The following is a 16,903-nucleotide window of genomic DNA, read 5'->3' as shown; positions in this document are numbered from 1 at the left end:
GAAACCAGACTGGTGAACAATTAGAATACATCTCGTAGCTAGGAAGAATCTAAGATGACAGTTGATTAATGATTTTACCATTTTTACTAAGCAAGACAATTTCAAGATAGGGCGATAATTATTTCGGTCGGGGGGGGTCACCACCTTTGTGGAGAAGGAGCACATCCACGCCTTCCAAACCCTGGGGATAGCACCCGAGATAATCGTCAGATAAAAAATGTGTCAATGACTCAGCTGCAGCAAGAAAGGATCCAGCAAATGAGCCCCAGTTGATTTTTTCTGAAGCAAGGCATCTAGCACATCACAAGTAAAATGTTGTTGAAATGAAAAATATAAAAAAATCCCTAGAAGTTGGCTGATCTTCCATTCAGCCAAGTAAAGGCTGAGAGAGGAAAGAGCAGTCGACTCAATGACCTGTGTCAAATAAACCACAATGTCTTTCAAATAAAAAGCTTGCCAAGATAAAATGCTGATTAAAAGCATCATAAAATGCTGATTTAAAGAGTCAGACACAACTTGCTTAGGCCACGCTTCAGTGCATTAACTATTTTCCAACATGTTGACGGATCACCAGCAGACTCTGAGATAGAACTTAGAAAGTAGCTTGAGTTAGCTTTCTTCATTGAGGAAGTACATCTACAGCATTCCACAATAGCCTGAAACACACTGCCAATCAGTTACCGAATCAGTTTTTCGAGCCTTATTCCAGGCCTGATTTCTCATCATAATGAGATCTGAAAGTTCTATAGGGAACCAAGGATTTGTTCTATATTGAACTCTAAGGCGTTTAAAGGGAGTGTGATTGTCTACCAGAGATATAAAAATAGATGAGAAAAGTTCTAGAGACAATTCAGTGTCAGGCAGGAAAGCTCTATCAGCTGTGTGTGTGTGCGCCCGCGTGTGCGTGTGTGTGCGTCTGTGTGTGTGTGTGTGCGTCTGTGTGTGTGTGTGTGTGTGTCACTTGCTGTTATGGTAGGTTTACAACAATAACGTCTTTCAGCAGCTTGGTGATTTCCAGTGTGGAATACAAGGTCGCTACGTGTTGGGTTAAGGTCTTCACAATATAAATATGCCTACCACTTATTAATTAGTACTTGTAGTAATAACTGATTTTAGTTGGTTAGTTAAATTAATGCTGCAAAGAGAGAAAAGAGAAGTCCTGTCATTGAGCAACTGTTTTTTTTTCAACACATAGTCCCTCCCTCAGTCCCCATCATATAAAAAAAGTGTCTATTTGGGTTGACGTTATAAGTGTCTATTTGGGTTGATGTTATAGGTGTCTATTTGGGTTGATGTTATAAGTGTCTATTTGGGTTGGTATGAGTGTTTAGATCAGTATGTCTGCAGGAATAGTCTACGCTGATGTGAAGTTCAAAAAGCACCAAAGGACTGAAGGAAAAGATGGTGGTATGTTCTAAACTAAAATCTATTTTTATAGACATGCAGTATGCTCAGGAAGTGCAGAGTGTTCAACAAAAAGCTTCCTCTATCTGCCAATACATATCTATACTCTAGGGCAATCTAGGGAAATGAATGCTATATAGCTGTTGATTCTTGAAGAATATTACTTAGAAACACCTCATCAGCTTAGTTCAACTGTATTTCAACTGGCACTTATCGTAAGAGTAGGGGTGTTAACCCCGGTGTCCTGGCTAAATTCCCAATCTGGCCCTCAACCATCACGGTCACCTAATAATCCCCAGTTTACAATTGGCTCATTCATCCCCCTCCTCTCCCCTGTAACTATTCCCCAGGTCGTTGCTGCAAATGAGAACGTGTTCTCAGTCAACTTACCTGGTAAAATAACGGTAAAAAAAAAAAAAAAAAAAAAAAATTACCCCATCAGAACAAATGTAAGCTTGTTTTACTCCATTGTTTGTATACAATGTAATTGTATAAATCATGGTTATCATTTTTATCTCATGGTCATGGATGGTCCGTCCTCGCTCCCATAGCTCCGTCTATGAACTTGAGTGGTTACATTCCTCCAGCCCCGTCCCTCAGCTGTTTACCAAAAAATACCCAGATGGCCCCATTAAAATTATATTTATACTATACTGACTTTATATGACAACACATATTGACACCCTATTTCAAAACATGTTCCCAAGGACAAAAATGACTTACATCACAGAGATTTTAGAGACTACAATTCAAAGGGTTTGCAGGAAACATATTTGTTAGCTGGTTTGCATGCAACACTTCATGCACGCTTCATGCATTATCAGTGATCTGTGCTGATGATTATACATTACAGTTTTACTTTGTCGCTTTGGTCAAATTTTCACAAGTATCTGGTACATTTTCACAACTCTTAGTACAATACTGTCAACTGGTCACACTTGTAACTCAGCCAGTCTTTCACTCAACCTGTCATTGTGCGTTCATTTGGATTGTAAACATCTCTCACCACACAACCACTGATTCAAAATATGTTTATTGTAAAATGTAATGAGAACATTGGTTTAAAATACAGTAACATATTTTCTATTTAGTTGTTTTAACTACCAGTTAATCCAATAGAAAACAATGCAAGATACGTGTTTCAAAACACCCTTAGAAGTGCTGAAAGTAAAATGCTACAGTACTGTAAATTACAGTTTTCACATTAGGCAATACACTTAAATGACCCCAAAAAATTGACCGAAATTCTATATTTTCCATATTATATATCCAACGTGTAATCAAAGGTGTGATCAATGAAGACATCCTCTACAATCATTCATGCAAAAAAACATGTTGTTTTTCAGATATAATTGCAAATGTAAAAAAGTCATAGAAACTAATTAATGAAATGAATGAAAATAAAACATAAGGTTTAGCACGCATTAGTTTGCATGAAACCTCTCTTGAGCATTTGGCCATAAATTCTCATCCACGTCACAGTGAATGTCCTCATTATTCATGCACCGCAGGAAAAACCTTTTGACATGGCTAATCCAAGCTTGACATTGGTCTGCATTGATGTCGGCGAATGCCTCATTCATGGCTAGAAGTAGGTTGGCTCGCTCATCGGGATGGCGATCGTACAGCTTCCACCTCCATGCTGAAAAAGATTCCTCAAAAGGGTTGAGGAAAGAAGAGTATAGGGTCACGAATTGGGGATGGGCCCAAAACCATGCCTGAACCACCTCTGCAGGGTGGAACCTGACATTGTCCCACTCAGTGACATAGTTACCCCTTCACCTTGACAGGCCTGCTCAATTTCATTGAGAAACACAATGAGATGTGCAGCGTTGTAGGATCCAAGTAATGCCCTACATCCTACCACACCATCCTCAGAAATAGCTGCGTACATGGAGATGTTTCCCCCACATTGTCCAGGCACTTGGACGGTTGCCCGTTGGACGATGAGTTTCCGCCCACAGCGCTGAGTTTTGTCTAGGTTGAAGCCCACTTCACAGCAGCATCAAGCACCATCACCCTCTAAAATATATTTGGGTTCTTTTTACAGTATAGTTACACTATGATATTGTGATGTAGCATGTGCATCCATTAGTAACAGTAATACTGTATATAGTGCTGTACCTGAACATACTTGGCCTGTAGTTGTTTCACCCGGTCGTTGTTTCTCTCAAAAGGCATCAGGTAAATGTGTTTCATAGATACTTGGTGCCTCTTCAAAAGGTGGGCCATTGTTGGTAGGCTGATGGATGTCACATTGGCAAAGGGGTCATCGTTCTCCTCAATGGCCTGCTTTATTTCGGACAGCCGTATGTCATTCCTGGCCCTCACCATTTCCACCACAGCCCACTCCTGCTGGTCAGTCAGCACACGGCCACGGCCACCACCATGGGGTCTTCTGTCGGTTCTGAGGGTAGAACAGATTATACTGTCAATAGATCATACTGTAACATGTTTTGTGAATTTACATGCATTACAATATGTAATTTACTGTAAATGTAAAGGTAAAGCATAGTGCATATCCTCAAGACTTACCAGGTTTTCTTGGTGACATTCTCAGGATCAAATTGACAGTTTCAGATTGGGGTAAACTAATCTGTCAGCTCTGCCATGGTAAGGCCTCTGTTCAACACATGTTCAATGACGATGGCCCTGATTTCATTAGACACAACAGTTCCCTGCCGTCTGCCTCCCTCTCTCTGATGTCCACCTCTTTGACGGGGCCCAAGCCCACCTGTTTGACCTCTTTGATGGGGCCCAAGCCCACCTCTGACAGACCCCTTGTCCACGAGCTCTTTGATTTCCACCTCTCCCTTGCTGTCTTTCCTGCTCCATGTTGAAATCAATTAGCATTAACTAGTAGTCATTATGTATGGTTATCATGCATCATACATGTCATTTACATGTTTATACTTCACAAACGCAACATTTTATTTTTGTAGTTCTCAAAATACATATATAGTGGACAAACCAGTTTAAAATCTATAGGTTTACCAAAAGGTTAAGTGGTTAGTTAAAGTTTTGAAACAACAGCCTTTTACATGATCTGTTTTGAGTTTATACAGAATTTGACCGCATACTTGTGAAAACAGGACCAAAGTGCTAAAAACAAAAACGAATAAACTGAGTGTTAAAAATGCTGGTTCAGGAACAGCCAATGTGATGAGAGGAGTTTTGTCTTGTGCTCACACTTTCATTGTTGCATTCCAGCAACAGCATCCACAGCGAATGATGCCACGTACTCTGAAATCTCAATTCCCAAAGCCGGACGTAACCAGCCATCTACCGACACTAATGGTACGTGTGTGTGTATGTGTGTGTGTGAGTAGGGATTGTGTGGGTCAGATGAAGTCAGTGCAAATCTCCGCCTACTCACAGGAATGCTCCCAGGATCCCTCACCCTGTACCCATCTTCCTCTACCACTCTCTTCACTGCTTAGGCATACAACACTTTCTGTTCTATTCTAACCCTGGCAACCTCAATCTGCCTTTCTCTCACCGGACACCTCCGATCTCCATCCCCATGATCATCCTCACAACTAACACAACTTTCTCCACCGATACCACACATTCCTTCATCTCATGCCCTCCTACACACTGCTGCAATATGCCCATAAACATGACAGCTAAAACACAGTAATATTTTCGTAACATAAACTCTCACGTGATAACTGACACTTCCTACCTTGACCTTATCTGGTAACGACTCTGCATCAAAACTCAGCATGACAGACAATGTCTTCTCCGTTTGCCCACCGTATCTACGTCTCATCAAGTGGCGGGTGTCACAGACACTGGGAATCTTCCATTTCAACTGCTCCTCCTCAACACTTAATGCCACTCTCGTTATCACTCCTTTCGACGACTCCTTGCTCCAGAGAACAAAGCACGGCACAATTCTTGTCCCTAATCTCTTAATCCGGAGGGCCCTCTCCCTCTGGGGGGAGGAGACATGATAAATCATCACGAGTCCATTCCGAGTTACTTTCACCAACTCAACAGTCCCCAACCTCTCCTCCACCCAACCTGACACCACATATGGATCAACCAAACAACAAGGCTCCCCAGTGGGGCAGCGGTCTAAGGCACTGCATCACAGTGCTAGAGGTGTCACTACAGACCCTGGTTTGATTCTGTGCTGTATCACAATCAGCTGTGATCGGGAGTCCCATAGGGTGGCGCATGGTGTAGGCTGTCATTGTAAATAAGAATGAGTTCTTAACTGACTTTCCTAGTTAAATAAAATAAATCAATTCTCTCTACAAATCTCACTCCCACTGGGCCAAAATCATCCTTATCAGCCTTGGGACGAGGCCCGAACTCGGCAATCTCCTCACTCTCAACAAGTTCCATCTCTGAACTACTGGAGCACGTATCCCAGTTTTTACACTTGTCGCCCACCTTCCTCACCTCACTACTTCATTCAACTTCTACGCAGCAGTCATCACTGCACCTGTCACCACATTTAATTGATCCTCACTCCCTCCTGTCCCATTTCCTCATCAAGCTCTTCCAAAACTTGTGCGATCCTCCATTCCAAATTCACAAAAAAAATCTTACATAACTCTCCTTTTTATCTTGTCCATCATCTTCTCCTTCACCAGATCTTTCAGAAGGCCTGTGTAATCCCCCACTCCATGCTTATTCATAATATGCCGGGTGGGCATCTACCCTTGGCTCTGGCTCCGGTTCGGGGCGTAGCCCCCGCTCCGGCTCTGGCTCCCACCACTTTGATGGCGCCTCCGGTGCGGGGACCCTCGCCGCAGGCCCGGGACTGGGGACCCTCGTTGCAGGCCCCGGACTGGGGACCGTCGCTCGAGGCTCCGGACTGGGGACCCTCGCTGCAGGCCCCGGACTGGGGACCGTCGCTGCAGGCTCCGGACTGACCCGTGGAGCAGGCACAGGTTGAACCGGGCTGTGGGGGAGCACTGGAGATCTGGTGCTTAGAACTTGCACCGCTCCTCGTGGCTGAATGCCCACTTTAGCCCGGCACGTGCGGAGCGCAGGCACAGGACACACTGAGCTGTCACAGCGCACCGGAGACACAGTGCGCAGAGCCGGCGCAGGGTACCCTGGGCCGAAACAGCGCACCGGAGACCAAGAGCGCTGTGCTGGCACATTCCGCCCTGGCTGGATGCCCACTCTAGCGTGACACTTGCAGAGAGCTGGCTCCGAGCGCACCGGGCTGTGTAGGCGCCCTGTAGAAACAGTGAGCTTTACCGCATAACACGGTGCCTACCCGGTCACTCGCTCTCCGCGGTAAGCACGGGGAGTTGGCTCAGGTCTATAACCTGACTCTGCCAATCTCCCTGTGTGCCACCCCCCCCAAAAAAATGTTTTGGGGCTGCCACTCGTGCATGCTTCGTCGTGCCAACTCCTCGGAACTTCACCGTTTCGCTTTTGCTGCTCCTTAGGACGGGGATATTCTCCAGCCTGTGCCCAGGGTCCCTTGCCTTCCAATATCTCCTCCCATGTCCACTCCTCCAGAAAACTCTGCTTGGTCTTTTTGTGGTGGGATCTTCTGTAACGCTCATCTGAAGAAGTAGACCAAGGTGCAGCGTGGTAAGTGTTCATGATTCTTTAAGTACTCAGAACACCAAACAAAAACAACAAAAAGAATAACGAACGTCACGTTCTGCATGCTTCACAGAGCTAACAAAAAACAAGATCCCACAACATAGGTGGGAAAAAAGGCTACCTAAGTATGATTCCCAATCAGAGACAACGATAGACAGCTGCCTCTGATTGAGAACCACACTCGGCCAAACAAAGAAATACAACACATAGAATGCCCACCCCACATCACACCCTGACCTAACTAAATAGAGAAATAAAACGGCTCTCTAAGGTCAGGGCGTGACACACCCCGACCGCCTCTCCGCCCACTAAGGATTATTTGTTGACTCAGAATGATTTAGCCGGAGTGTATTTTCTCTCGCTTCAGTTAAATTAATGGCCACCATAGTTCAAGAAATTTTGCGTCATTTTTTACATGGTTGCGTCATATTTCGTTGCATACTTTCTGATGAAGTTTGCATCGATGCATGCTTCAAAATATGTACAAACGAAGTACGCATTTGAGAAGTGCCCTCCATGCTCCGTTTTGCATACTTTCATTCCAATGTCACGCTGTGAAAATGATGCAGGTTGGCATTTAACTCTTGCCCTGGAGGCAGCTCTGCAGCGTGGTCACCAGCTGGCACAGCCACAAAGTTATAAAATCTGATTTTAAACCTAACCTTAACCCTAATCTCAACCACACTGCTAGCCCAAACCTTAAATGAAGACCAAACAGCTCATTTTTGTTTTCATAATCTTTGTGAGGCCCATCTAGCAGGAGTCGCTCAGTTCTGCCTTCAGGGCAGGATTCATGGCAATAAACTTCAACATGCGAAAAGCATAATTATCTTTAATTCACAACAGTTCGGCAACAAAATGAAGAATTGAGAAAGCAGAAAAATCAACCCTCTTGCCCTACAAACACAGGTGAGATTATACTATGAGGGAATGTGTCTACTCATAGATATAGTAGGTTGTATTAAGATAAAAACCTGTTTCAGATAGCAATCCTGAGTTAAACTCAAAACTACTTCAAATCAAGTTGTCAACTTCAGAGACAGTCTATTTTTGTTTTAGTCCCTCCTTATTCATTGATGCAACAATATAGCATACTTGAATAGTTGTTAAATAATCATACAGTATGTCTCATATCCACATGGATTGTACACTATCAGTAACATGAAAACAAAAGGCATTTGACTATAGGTAGGCATGGAGATCAGTGTAGTGTACTGACAATGGCATTGGGTTATATCTGTTCTCTCCACAGGGAATAAAGACTGTCCTAAACCTAGGAACTGTGCTGAAGACTGGGAGTATTATGAGGGGAAGTGCTATTACTTCTCCCCTGATAAACTGACCTGGGTTCAGAGTCGGGATGAGTGTATCACCAGGGGGGGACACATTGTCATCATAGGGAGCTGAGAGGAGCAGGTATGACTCTATTATTGATTCTCTCAGTTGTTTTGATGCACATTTTTCCTTTCCTCTACTGACATAGAAATTACAATAAATCTTGACATAATTCTTCAAACAATGTTTCTGGTGAAGAAATTCTTAGATCAGAAAATTGGTGGAGAAATAACTACGGAGCCTTAAGTCAAGTTCTGGATTGGGCTGACGGACAGTACAAACGAGAATGAGTGGTTATGGGTGGACAATTCATCTCTCAATTCAAGCACAAGGTTTGAATGCATGTTTAAATCAATATCATGATACAATCACCCTGGACGAAAACGTATTATGATCATACCTCTTATGTATTATCATCCTTCAATCCATAGATTCTGGCTGGGTAGCAAGGAGCCTGATAACTGGAAAGGAGATGGAGGAAATCCCGAGGGTGAAGACTGTGCTAGAATGGGGGAACCGGGTGGTAATACAGACGGCAAGAGTTGGTTGGATTTCAACTGTAATAGGACTCAAAGAAGAATATGTGAGACAAAATCGCCCTTGTGAAACAGTATCTTAAAGAAACTCAAAAGTTCCTTAAATATGTCTCTGAACAACAGCAAGGTATTTTTTGCTGGCATTGATAAAAAGGAGGAGAAACTGTATTGTGACTGGTTTACAGGAGATTACTACTGATATTCACATATATCTTTCTTTTTTTGTACATACATTTTTAATGATTTTTATGCTATGGTGTAAAACAAACCAAATCCGACATGGAGTCTCATGAAAAACATGTCAGATATATTCAGTTCACGCCTCTTCACTTCTCAGTAGGCTACAGGTGTTGGATCTTAATTTGGCCAGTATTGTTGTTGCAATAGGATATGAACTTTAGTCCATAAATCAAATGTTGCTTGATTGGTGGTTAAGCTATTAGCTGGCCAAATTTAAGCTACATGAAAAGTGCAATACTGTTAATTAACCGTGTGTTAGTGTGGGTTTTCAATTAATTTATGTAAATCATGAAGCCCATCTGCATTTTGCGGTGCAGAAAAATTCTCAGCAACAAAAGAGTGATAAAATAAAATCCTACACCTGTACATCATCCTCAGTGTGTTTTGTACATGTATATTTATGCTTATCAGTGCTGTCTCTAGGCTAGTCATTTGAGAAAAAAATATTGTGTGTGTGTATATCCAAACATCAGGAAACCATTGAATTAATAAAGTGTCAAAAGTAAAAATAGTTTTTTTATCAGTTTATTTATTAAGAAGACTTGTCGTCTTACCTACAGTAGTTCAGGGGCTAGAAAAGTAGAGATGCCAGAATGCCTACTGTACACTTCTCTAGTGGTGTATCATGAATATTCAAAAGGTAGAAAATAAAGAATTGTCATTTGAGGTTTGACACAAAGCTTTAAAGTTAGTGTATTAAAGGGATGAATTAGTGTCTCCATACCCACCACATGTACATGCTGCTTTGCAGTAGTCTGAGAGATCACTATTCATTATTAGATTACCAAGATGGTGAAATGGAGCCTCATACATGGTCAGTAGCGATTTTAGCATGTAAATCTTGATGGGACAAACTCCACCATTTTTTTTTTTTAGATGCATGCCAGCAAAGCCACTACACAACACAACACAATACACAAATTGCACTATAACTGTGACAAATAAACTGTTAGGGCCTACATAAAGCTGTCCCAACAGCAGTCCCAACACCTTATCACTGCTACACCTGGCTAATAAGGAAGCCTTGTATGGCAGCGAAACAGTTCATTCAGCCTCATTTACTGCCTTTCAAAAAAACATAGCTGATATGGCTGACTTGCTTAAACAAATGTGGTTTCTACTGACAATTGAGATGTACAAACTATTGCATAAGGGGACGACGAGTGAATAAGAAACAATCTGAAAATTCGATTAAGACATTAATGAGCGAGCTAGGACAGACGAAGTCCATTCGGAAAGTATTCAGACCCATTTCCTTTTTCCACATTTTGTTTCATTACAGTCGTATTCTAAAATGGATTAATTTTTTTTTTTTAATCGCATCAATCTACACACAGTACCCCATAACTACAAAGCGAAAACAGGCTTTCAAAATTTTGAAAAAACCCAGAAAGACCCTTTGCTATGAGACTACAAATTGAGCTCAGGTGCATCCTGTTTCCATTGATCATCCTTGAGATGTTTCTACAACTTGATTGGAATCAACCTGTGGTAAATTCAATTGATTGGACATGATTTGTAAAGGCACACACCTGTCTATATAAGGTCCAACAGTTGACAGTGTATATGAGAGCAAAAGCCATGAGGTCGAAGGAATTGTCCGTAGAGCTCCAAGACAGGATTGTGTCGAGGCACAGATCTGGGGAAGGGTTCCAAAAAACGTCTGCAGCATTGGTTCCCCAAGAACAGTGGCCTCCATCACTCTTAAATGGAAGAAGTTTGGAACCATTAAGACTCTTCCGAGAGCTGGCCACCCGGCCAAAGTGAGCAATCAGGGGAGAAGGGCCTTGGTCAGGGAGGTGACCAAGAACTCGATGATCACTCTGACACAGCGCCAGAGTTCCTGTGGAGATGGGAGAACCTTCCAGAAGGACAACCAACTCTGCAGCACTCCACCAATCAGGCCTATATGGTAGAGTGGCCAAACGGAAGCCACTCCTCAGTCAAAGGCACATGACATCCCGCTTGGAGTTTGCCAAAAGGCACCTAAAGACTCTCAGACCATGAGAAACTTGGCCTGAATGCCAAGGGTCAAGTCTGGAGGAAACCTGGCACCATCCCTACGGTGAAGCGTGGTGGTGGCAGCATCATGCTGTGGGGAAGTTAACGGGATCGATATGACAACAGCCAGTCGAAGTGCAGGGCGCCAGATTCAAAAAACAGAAATCTCATAATTAAAATTCCTCAGACATTCATGTGTCTTATATCATTTTAAAGTTAATCTTGTTGTTAATCCCACCAAAGTGTCCGATTTCAAATAGGCTTTTCAGCGAAAGCACTACAAACGACTGTTAGGTCACCAGAAAACCACAATAATCACAGCCATTTTTTCCAGCTAAAGATAGCTTCACAAAAACCAGAATAGAGATAAAATTAATCACTAACCTTTGATTATTCATCAGATGACACTCATAGGACTTCATGTTACACAATACATGCATGTTGTTTGATTAAATTCATATTTATATAAAAAAATCTGAGTTTACATTGAGGCGACTAGATTCACTAGTGGCAAAAACATCAAGTGACTTTGCATAGCCACATCGTTTCAACAGAAATACTCATAAATATAGATGATAATACAAGTTATACACATGGAATTATAGATATAACTCTCCTTAATGCAACCGCTGTGTCAGATTACAAAAAAAACTTTACGGAAAAAGAACCCCATAATCTGAGACGGTGCTCAAAAGTTTTTAAAAAAGTAAAACACCACAGCCGCAAAGATGGCATCAACATAAACAAGAAAATATATGATAAATATTCCCTTACCTTTGATGATCTACATCAGAAAGCACACCAGGAAACCCAGGTAAATGTTTGTTTTGTTCGAAAAAATCCGTTATTTATGTCCAAATACCTTCTTTTGTTAGCGCGTCTGATTTACATATCCAAACGCTAATTCTGGTCAGCGTTATATCGGACAAAAACTTCAAAAAGTGATATTACCGGTCGAAGAAACATTTCAAACTAAGTACAGAATCAATCATTAGGATGTTTTTAACATATAGCTTCAATAAAGTTCCAACCGGAGTATTCTTTCTTGTCTTTGTGAGCAATGGAACGCAAGTGAGTACCATGAGGAAAAAGCATGATCAGAAAATGGCTGCTTGATGGACACATGACTGATTCTGCTATCATTCTCTCCAACAACATCATAGAAGTCTCATTATAATTTCTATTGATGGTTGACATCTAGTGGAACCCCTAGGCAGTGAACAATCATTCATATCTCAAGGGGATTTCATTAGGGACTCTGGTGAATACATACAAGCTCAGATTTCTGACTTCCTGTTTTGATTTCAACTCAGGATTTTGCCTGCCAATATGAGTTCTGTCAATCTCACAGACATAATTCAAACAGTTTTAGAAACTTTAGAGTGTTTTCTATCCAATACTAATAATAATATGCAAATATTAGCAACTATGACTGTGGAGCAGGCCGTTTGATATGGGCACCTTTTATCAAAGCTACTCAATACTGCCCCTTCAGCCATAAGAGGTTATGGACCAAATTATTAGGGTGAGGCACATGTGCTACTAACAGCTTACTACACAACATACAGTTAATATTACTTTCTTAGCTACAATATACATATCTCCCTGGCATATTACATCATTTATGCAGCAGCAAACAGTACATTTTTGGACTCACCTTGTTGTGCTACAGTATTCTCACAAACAGGAAGGTTGGGCGGCGGTCCTTCGTGGGCAAATTTTGTCATCAAACTTTGTCAAAGTCTGCCATTCTCTGTATTTATGGTGCTTTCAATGCAACTGTGAAAAAACATGACGTCAGTGATCTTCAGGTCGGAGCTCTAGAAAAAGGCCGAGATCCCGTCTTGCAATTCCGAGTTGGATGACCGTTTAAAATTTCCCAGCCTCCCGGGTGGCGCAGTGGTCTAAGGCACTGCATCGCAGCTGTGCCACCAGAGATTCTGCGTTCGAGCCCAGGCTCTGTCGCAGTCGGCCGCAACTGGAGGTTCATGGGGCGACGCACAATTGGCCCAGCTGAGTTAGGGAGGGTTTGGCTGGCAGGGATATCCTTGTCTCATTGCGCATTAGTGACTCCTGTGGCAGGCCGGGTGCAGTGCATGCTGACCAGGTCGCCAGGTGTATGGTGTGCATGGTGTCAAGAAGCAGTGCGGCTAGGTTGTGTTTCGGAGGATGCATGGCTCTCGACCTTTGCCTCTCCTGAGTCCGTACGGAAGTTGCAGTGATGAGACAAGACTGTAACTACTACCAATTGAATACCACGAAATTGGGGAGAAAAAAGGGGTAAAAAAACGTAATTTCCCAGTCGGAGCTAGTTTTTTTCCCAGTTCTCTTGAACTCGCTGAAGTCTGAGATTTTCCAGTTCCTAGTTTCCTGTTGTTTTGATTGTGGCAGAAGTCATGCTGGATTGACAGCGTGTCCAATGTTGAATGTTTATCCCTTTAAGCTTGGAAAACAGACCCTTACACGCAGACTTGAACGACACACACTGAATAGCAGGCTAGTGATTGCTGTTAGCCACTGATTCCTTCAAAACCACTCATTGTTGAATTTTTGATTTCCAACTTGTGCGATGGCTGATGAGAACCGATACGTTATATTTATAATTTCTCTTCATTATTTCTCTTCATATGACAAGGAAGAAAAGGATTTGCCAGTAGATTGACAACTTGATTCATGATGATGACTGCTAGCTTGCTAGCTAATATTTTGAAAATATGATGTTGACATGATCAGTCCAATCAAACCTACTGTAGATATAACATGATTTCACATCATTTTATCTGTGGCCAATGACCTTGAGCCTTCTTGGATGGGCACTTCTAATGTAACTCTATGGCAGCACCCAAGGGGCTTGAATTTAAGCTCTCCCCGTAGATTTTGCGTTGACGTAGTGTCCCCATGAGTGACAGAACACTGAGCCAACTAGAGAACATTACTAACCCCTACCTACACTCCATATTTTCTGCTAGCTACTCCACCACTACAGAAAGCATTGAGCTAGGCTGAAACACCTGCATTTTGGAGATGCCTTACTCAAGAAAGCAAAAAAAGTTTGTATGTGGCTTTATTAACTCAATAATATACACTGCTCAAAAAAATAAAGGGAACACTTAAACAACACAATGTAACTCCAAGTCAATCACACTTCTGTGAAATAAAACTGTCCACTTAGGAAGCAACACTGATTGACAATAAATTTCACATGCTGTTGTGCAAATGGAATAGACAAAAGGTGGAAATTATAGGCAATTAGCAAGACACCCCCAATAAAGGAGTGATTCTGCAGGTGGTGACCACAGACCACTTCTCAGTTCCAATGCTTCCTGGCTGATGTTTTGGTCACTTTTGAATGCTGGCGGTGCTTTCACTCTAGTGGTAGCATGAGACGGAGTCTACACCCCACACAAGTGGCTCAGGTAGTGCAGCTCATCCAGGATGGCACATCAATGCGAGCTGTGGCAAGAAGGTTTGCTGTGTCTGTCAGCGTAGTGTCCAGAGCATGGAGGCGCTACCAGGAGACAGGCCAGTACATCAGGAGACGTGGAGGAGGCCGTAGGAGGGCAACAACCCAGCAGCAGGACCGCTACCTCCGCCTTTGTGCAAGGAGGAGCACTGCCAGAGCCCTGCAAAATGACCTCCAGCAGGCCACAAATGTGCAGGATAGAACAGCAGCCTGTGGTAAGACATGGGGGGGGGGGCCTAGGCATATTTGTAAACAACAGCTGGTGCATGATATCTAATGAGCTGAGCCAAATAACTTCTGTGCTCGCGTCGAGGCAAATAACACTGAAACATGCATGAGAGCATCAGCTATTCTGGGCGACTGTGTGATCACACTCTCCGCAGCCGATGTGAGTAAGACTTTTAAACAGGTCAACATTCACAAGGCCGCAGGGCCAGACGGATTACCAGGATGTGTACTCTGAGCATGCGCTGACCAACTGGCATTTTCAATCTCTCCCTGACCGAGTCTGTAATACCAACATGTTTCAAGCAGACCACCATAGTCCCTGTGCCCAAAAACACTGAGGTAACCTGCATAAATGACTACCGACCCTTAGCACTCACATCTGTAGCCATGAAATGCTTTGAAAGGCTGATGATGGCTCACATCAACACCATTATCCCAGAAACCCTAGACCCACCCCAATGTGCATACCGCCCCAACAGATCCACAGATGATGCAATCTCTATTGCAGTCCACACTGCCCTTTCACACCTGGACAAAAGGAACACCTATGTGAGAATGCTATTTATTGACTACAGCTCAGCGTTCAACGCCATAGTGCCCTCAAAGCTCATCACTAAGCTAAGGACCCTGGGACTAAACACCTATCTCTGGAACTGGATCCTGGACTTCCTGAAGGTCCGCCTCCAGGTGGTAAGGGTAGGTAACAACACATTCGCCACTCTGATCTTCAACACGGCAGCCCCTCAGGGGTGCGTGCTCAGTCCCCTTCTGTACTCCCTGTTCACTCATGACTGCATGGCCAGGCACGACTCCAACACCATTATTAAGTTTGCCAATGACACAACAGTGGTAGGCCTGATCACCGACAACGATGAGACAGCCTACAGGGAGGAGGTCAGAGACCTGACTGTGTGGTGCCAGGACAACAACCTCTCCCTCAACGTGATCAAGACAATGGAGATTATTGTGGACTACAGGAAAAGGAGGGCCGAGCACAGGCCCCCATTCACATCAACAGGGCTGTAGTGGAGCAGGTTGAGAGCTTCAGGTTCCTCTGTGTCCACATCACGAAAGAATTATCATGGTCTAAGCACACCAAGACAGTCATGAAGAGGGCACGACAACCTATTCCCCCTCAGGAAATTGAAAAGATTTGGCATGGGTCCCCAGATGCTAAAAAAGTTTTACAACTGCACCATCAAGAGCATCCTGACGGGTTGCATCACTGCCTGGTATGTCAACTGCTCGGACTCCGAACGCAAGGCACTACAGAGGGTAGTGCGTACGGCCCAGTACATCACCAGGGCCAAGCTTCCTGCCATCCAGGACCTCTATACCAGGCGGTGTCAGAGGACGGCCCTAAAAATTGTCCAAGACACCAGCCACCCTAGTGATAGACTGTTCTCTCTGCTACCACACGGCAAGTGGTACAGGAGCGCAGAGTCTAGGTCTAAGAGGCTTCTAAACAGCTTCTACCACCAAGCCATAAGACTCCTGAACATCTAATCAAATGGCTACCCAGACTATTTGCATTCTGATACAGAATGATAAATAAATAAATACAATGGCAGCTGCATTCATATAGACAATATTGCCATAGTCTATAACTGGTATGAATGTTGACTGACTGCTATTTAATGAAAGCCATGACCTATTCCTATTAAAGAAGCCCATATTAAATCTTAATTTCTTATGTCATCAACAAGCTTTTTGAAAGACAGCTATTCGTCAATCCAGATATTTATAAACGGGGACACTATCAACGAGGGCATCATCAAATGTACATATGCATAAATCATCAGATACATTTTTACGTGATTTGGAGAATAACATAGACTTGGTTTTACCTGCATTAAGTACCAATTTCAGTTCAACAAAGGGTTCTGCAAAGCAATGAAGGTAGATTGAAGCGCCAAAAGAGCCTGGTCAACAGCATACACTGTCATCTGTATACTGGTATATGTTACATTTCTTTGCAGATAGACCAACATTGTTTAAATTAACCAGAAAAAGTACAAGACCTAAAATCAATCCCTGTGGGACACCTTTCGTAATATCTAGGAAACCTGACTTAACACCATCAGAAAAAAAACATGTATTGAAAAGAATGCCAGTGATT

General features: G+C 43.0%; 1 protein-coding gene across 1 annotated transcript; it reads left to right on the top strand.

Annotated features, from left to right (window-relative positions):
- Nucleotides 1-673: 673 nt before the first annotated feature.
- On the top strand, nt 674-8,922 carry LOC139554562 (C-type lectin domain family 4 member G-like). The gene is made up of 6 exons (XM_071367457.1): nt 674-1,407; nt 4,615-4,701; nt 7,828-7,890; nt 8,234-8,397; nt 8,515-8,648; nt 8,748-8,922. The coding sequence occupies exons 1-4, from the start codon at nt 1,338-1,340 to the stop codon at nt 8,386-8,388; spliced, it is 375 nt and encodes a 124-aa protein (XP_071223558.1). The 5' UTR covers nt 674-1,337; the 3' UTR covers nt 8,389-8,397; nt 8,515-8,648; nt 8,748-8,922.
- Nucleotides 8,923-16,903: the final 7,981 nt, after the last annotated feature.

The sequence above is a fragment of the Salvelinus alpinus genome, chromosome 26, assembly GCF_045679555.1.
Source record: "Salvelinus alpinus chromosome 26, SLU_Salpinus.1, whole genome shotgun sequence".
In the NCBI taxonomy this organism is placed as follows: Eukaryota; Metazoa; Chordata; class Actinopteri; order Salmoniformes; family Salmonidae; genus Salvelinus; species Salvelinus alpinus.
Note: the sequence above shows the minus strand (reverse complement) of the source record. Positions and strands in the feature narration are given on the sequence as shown.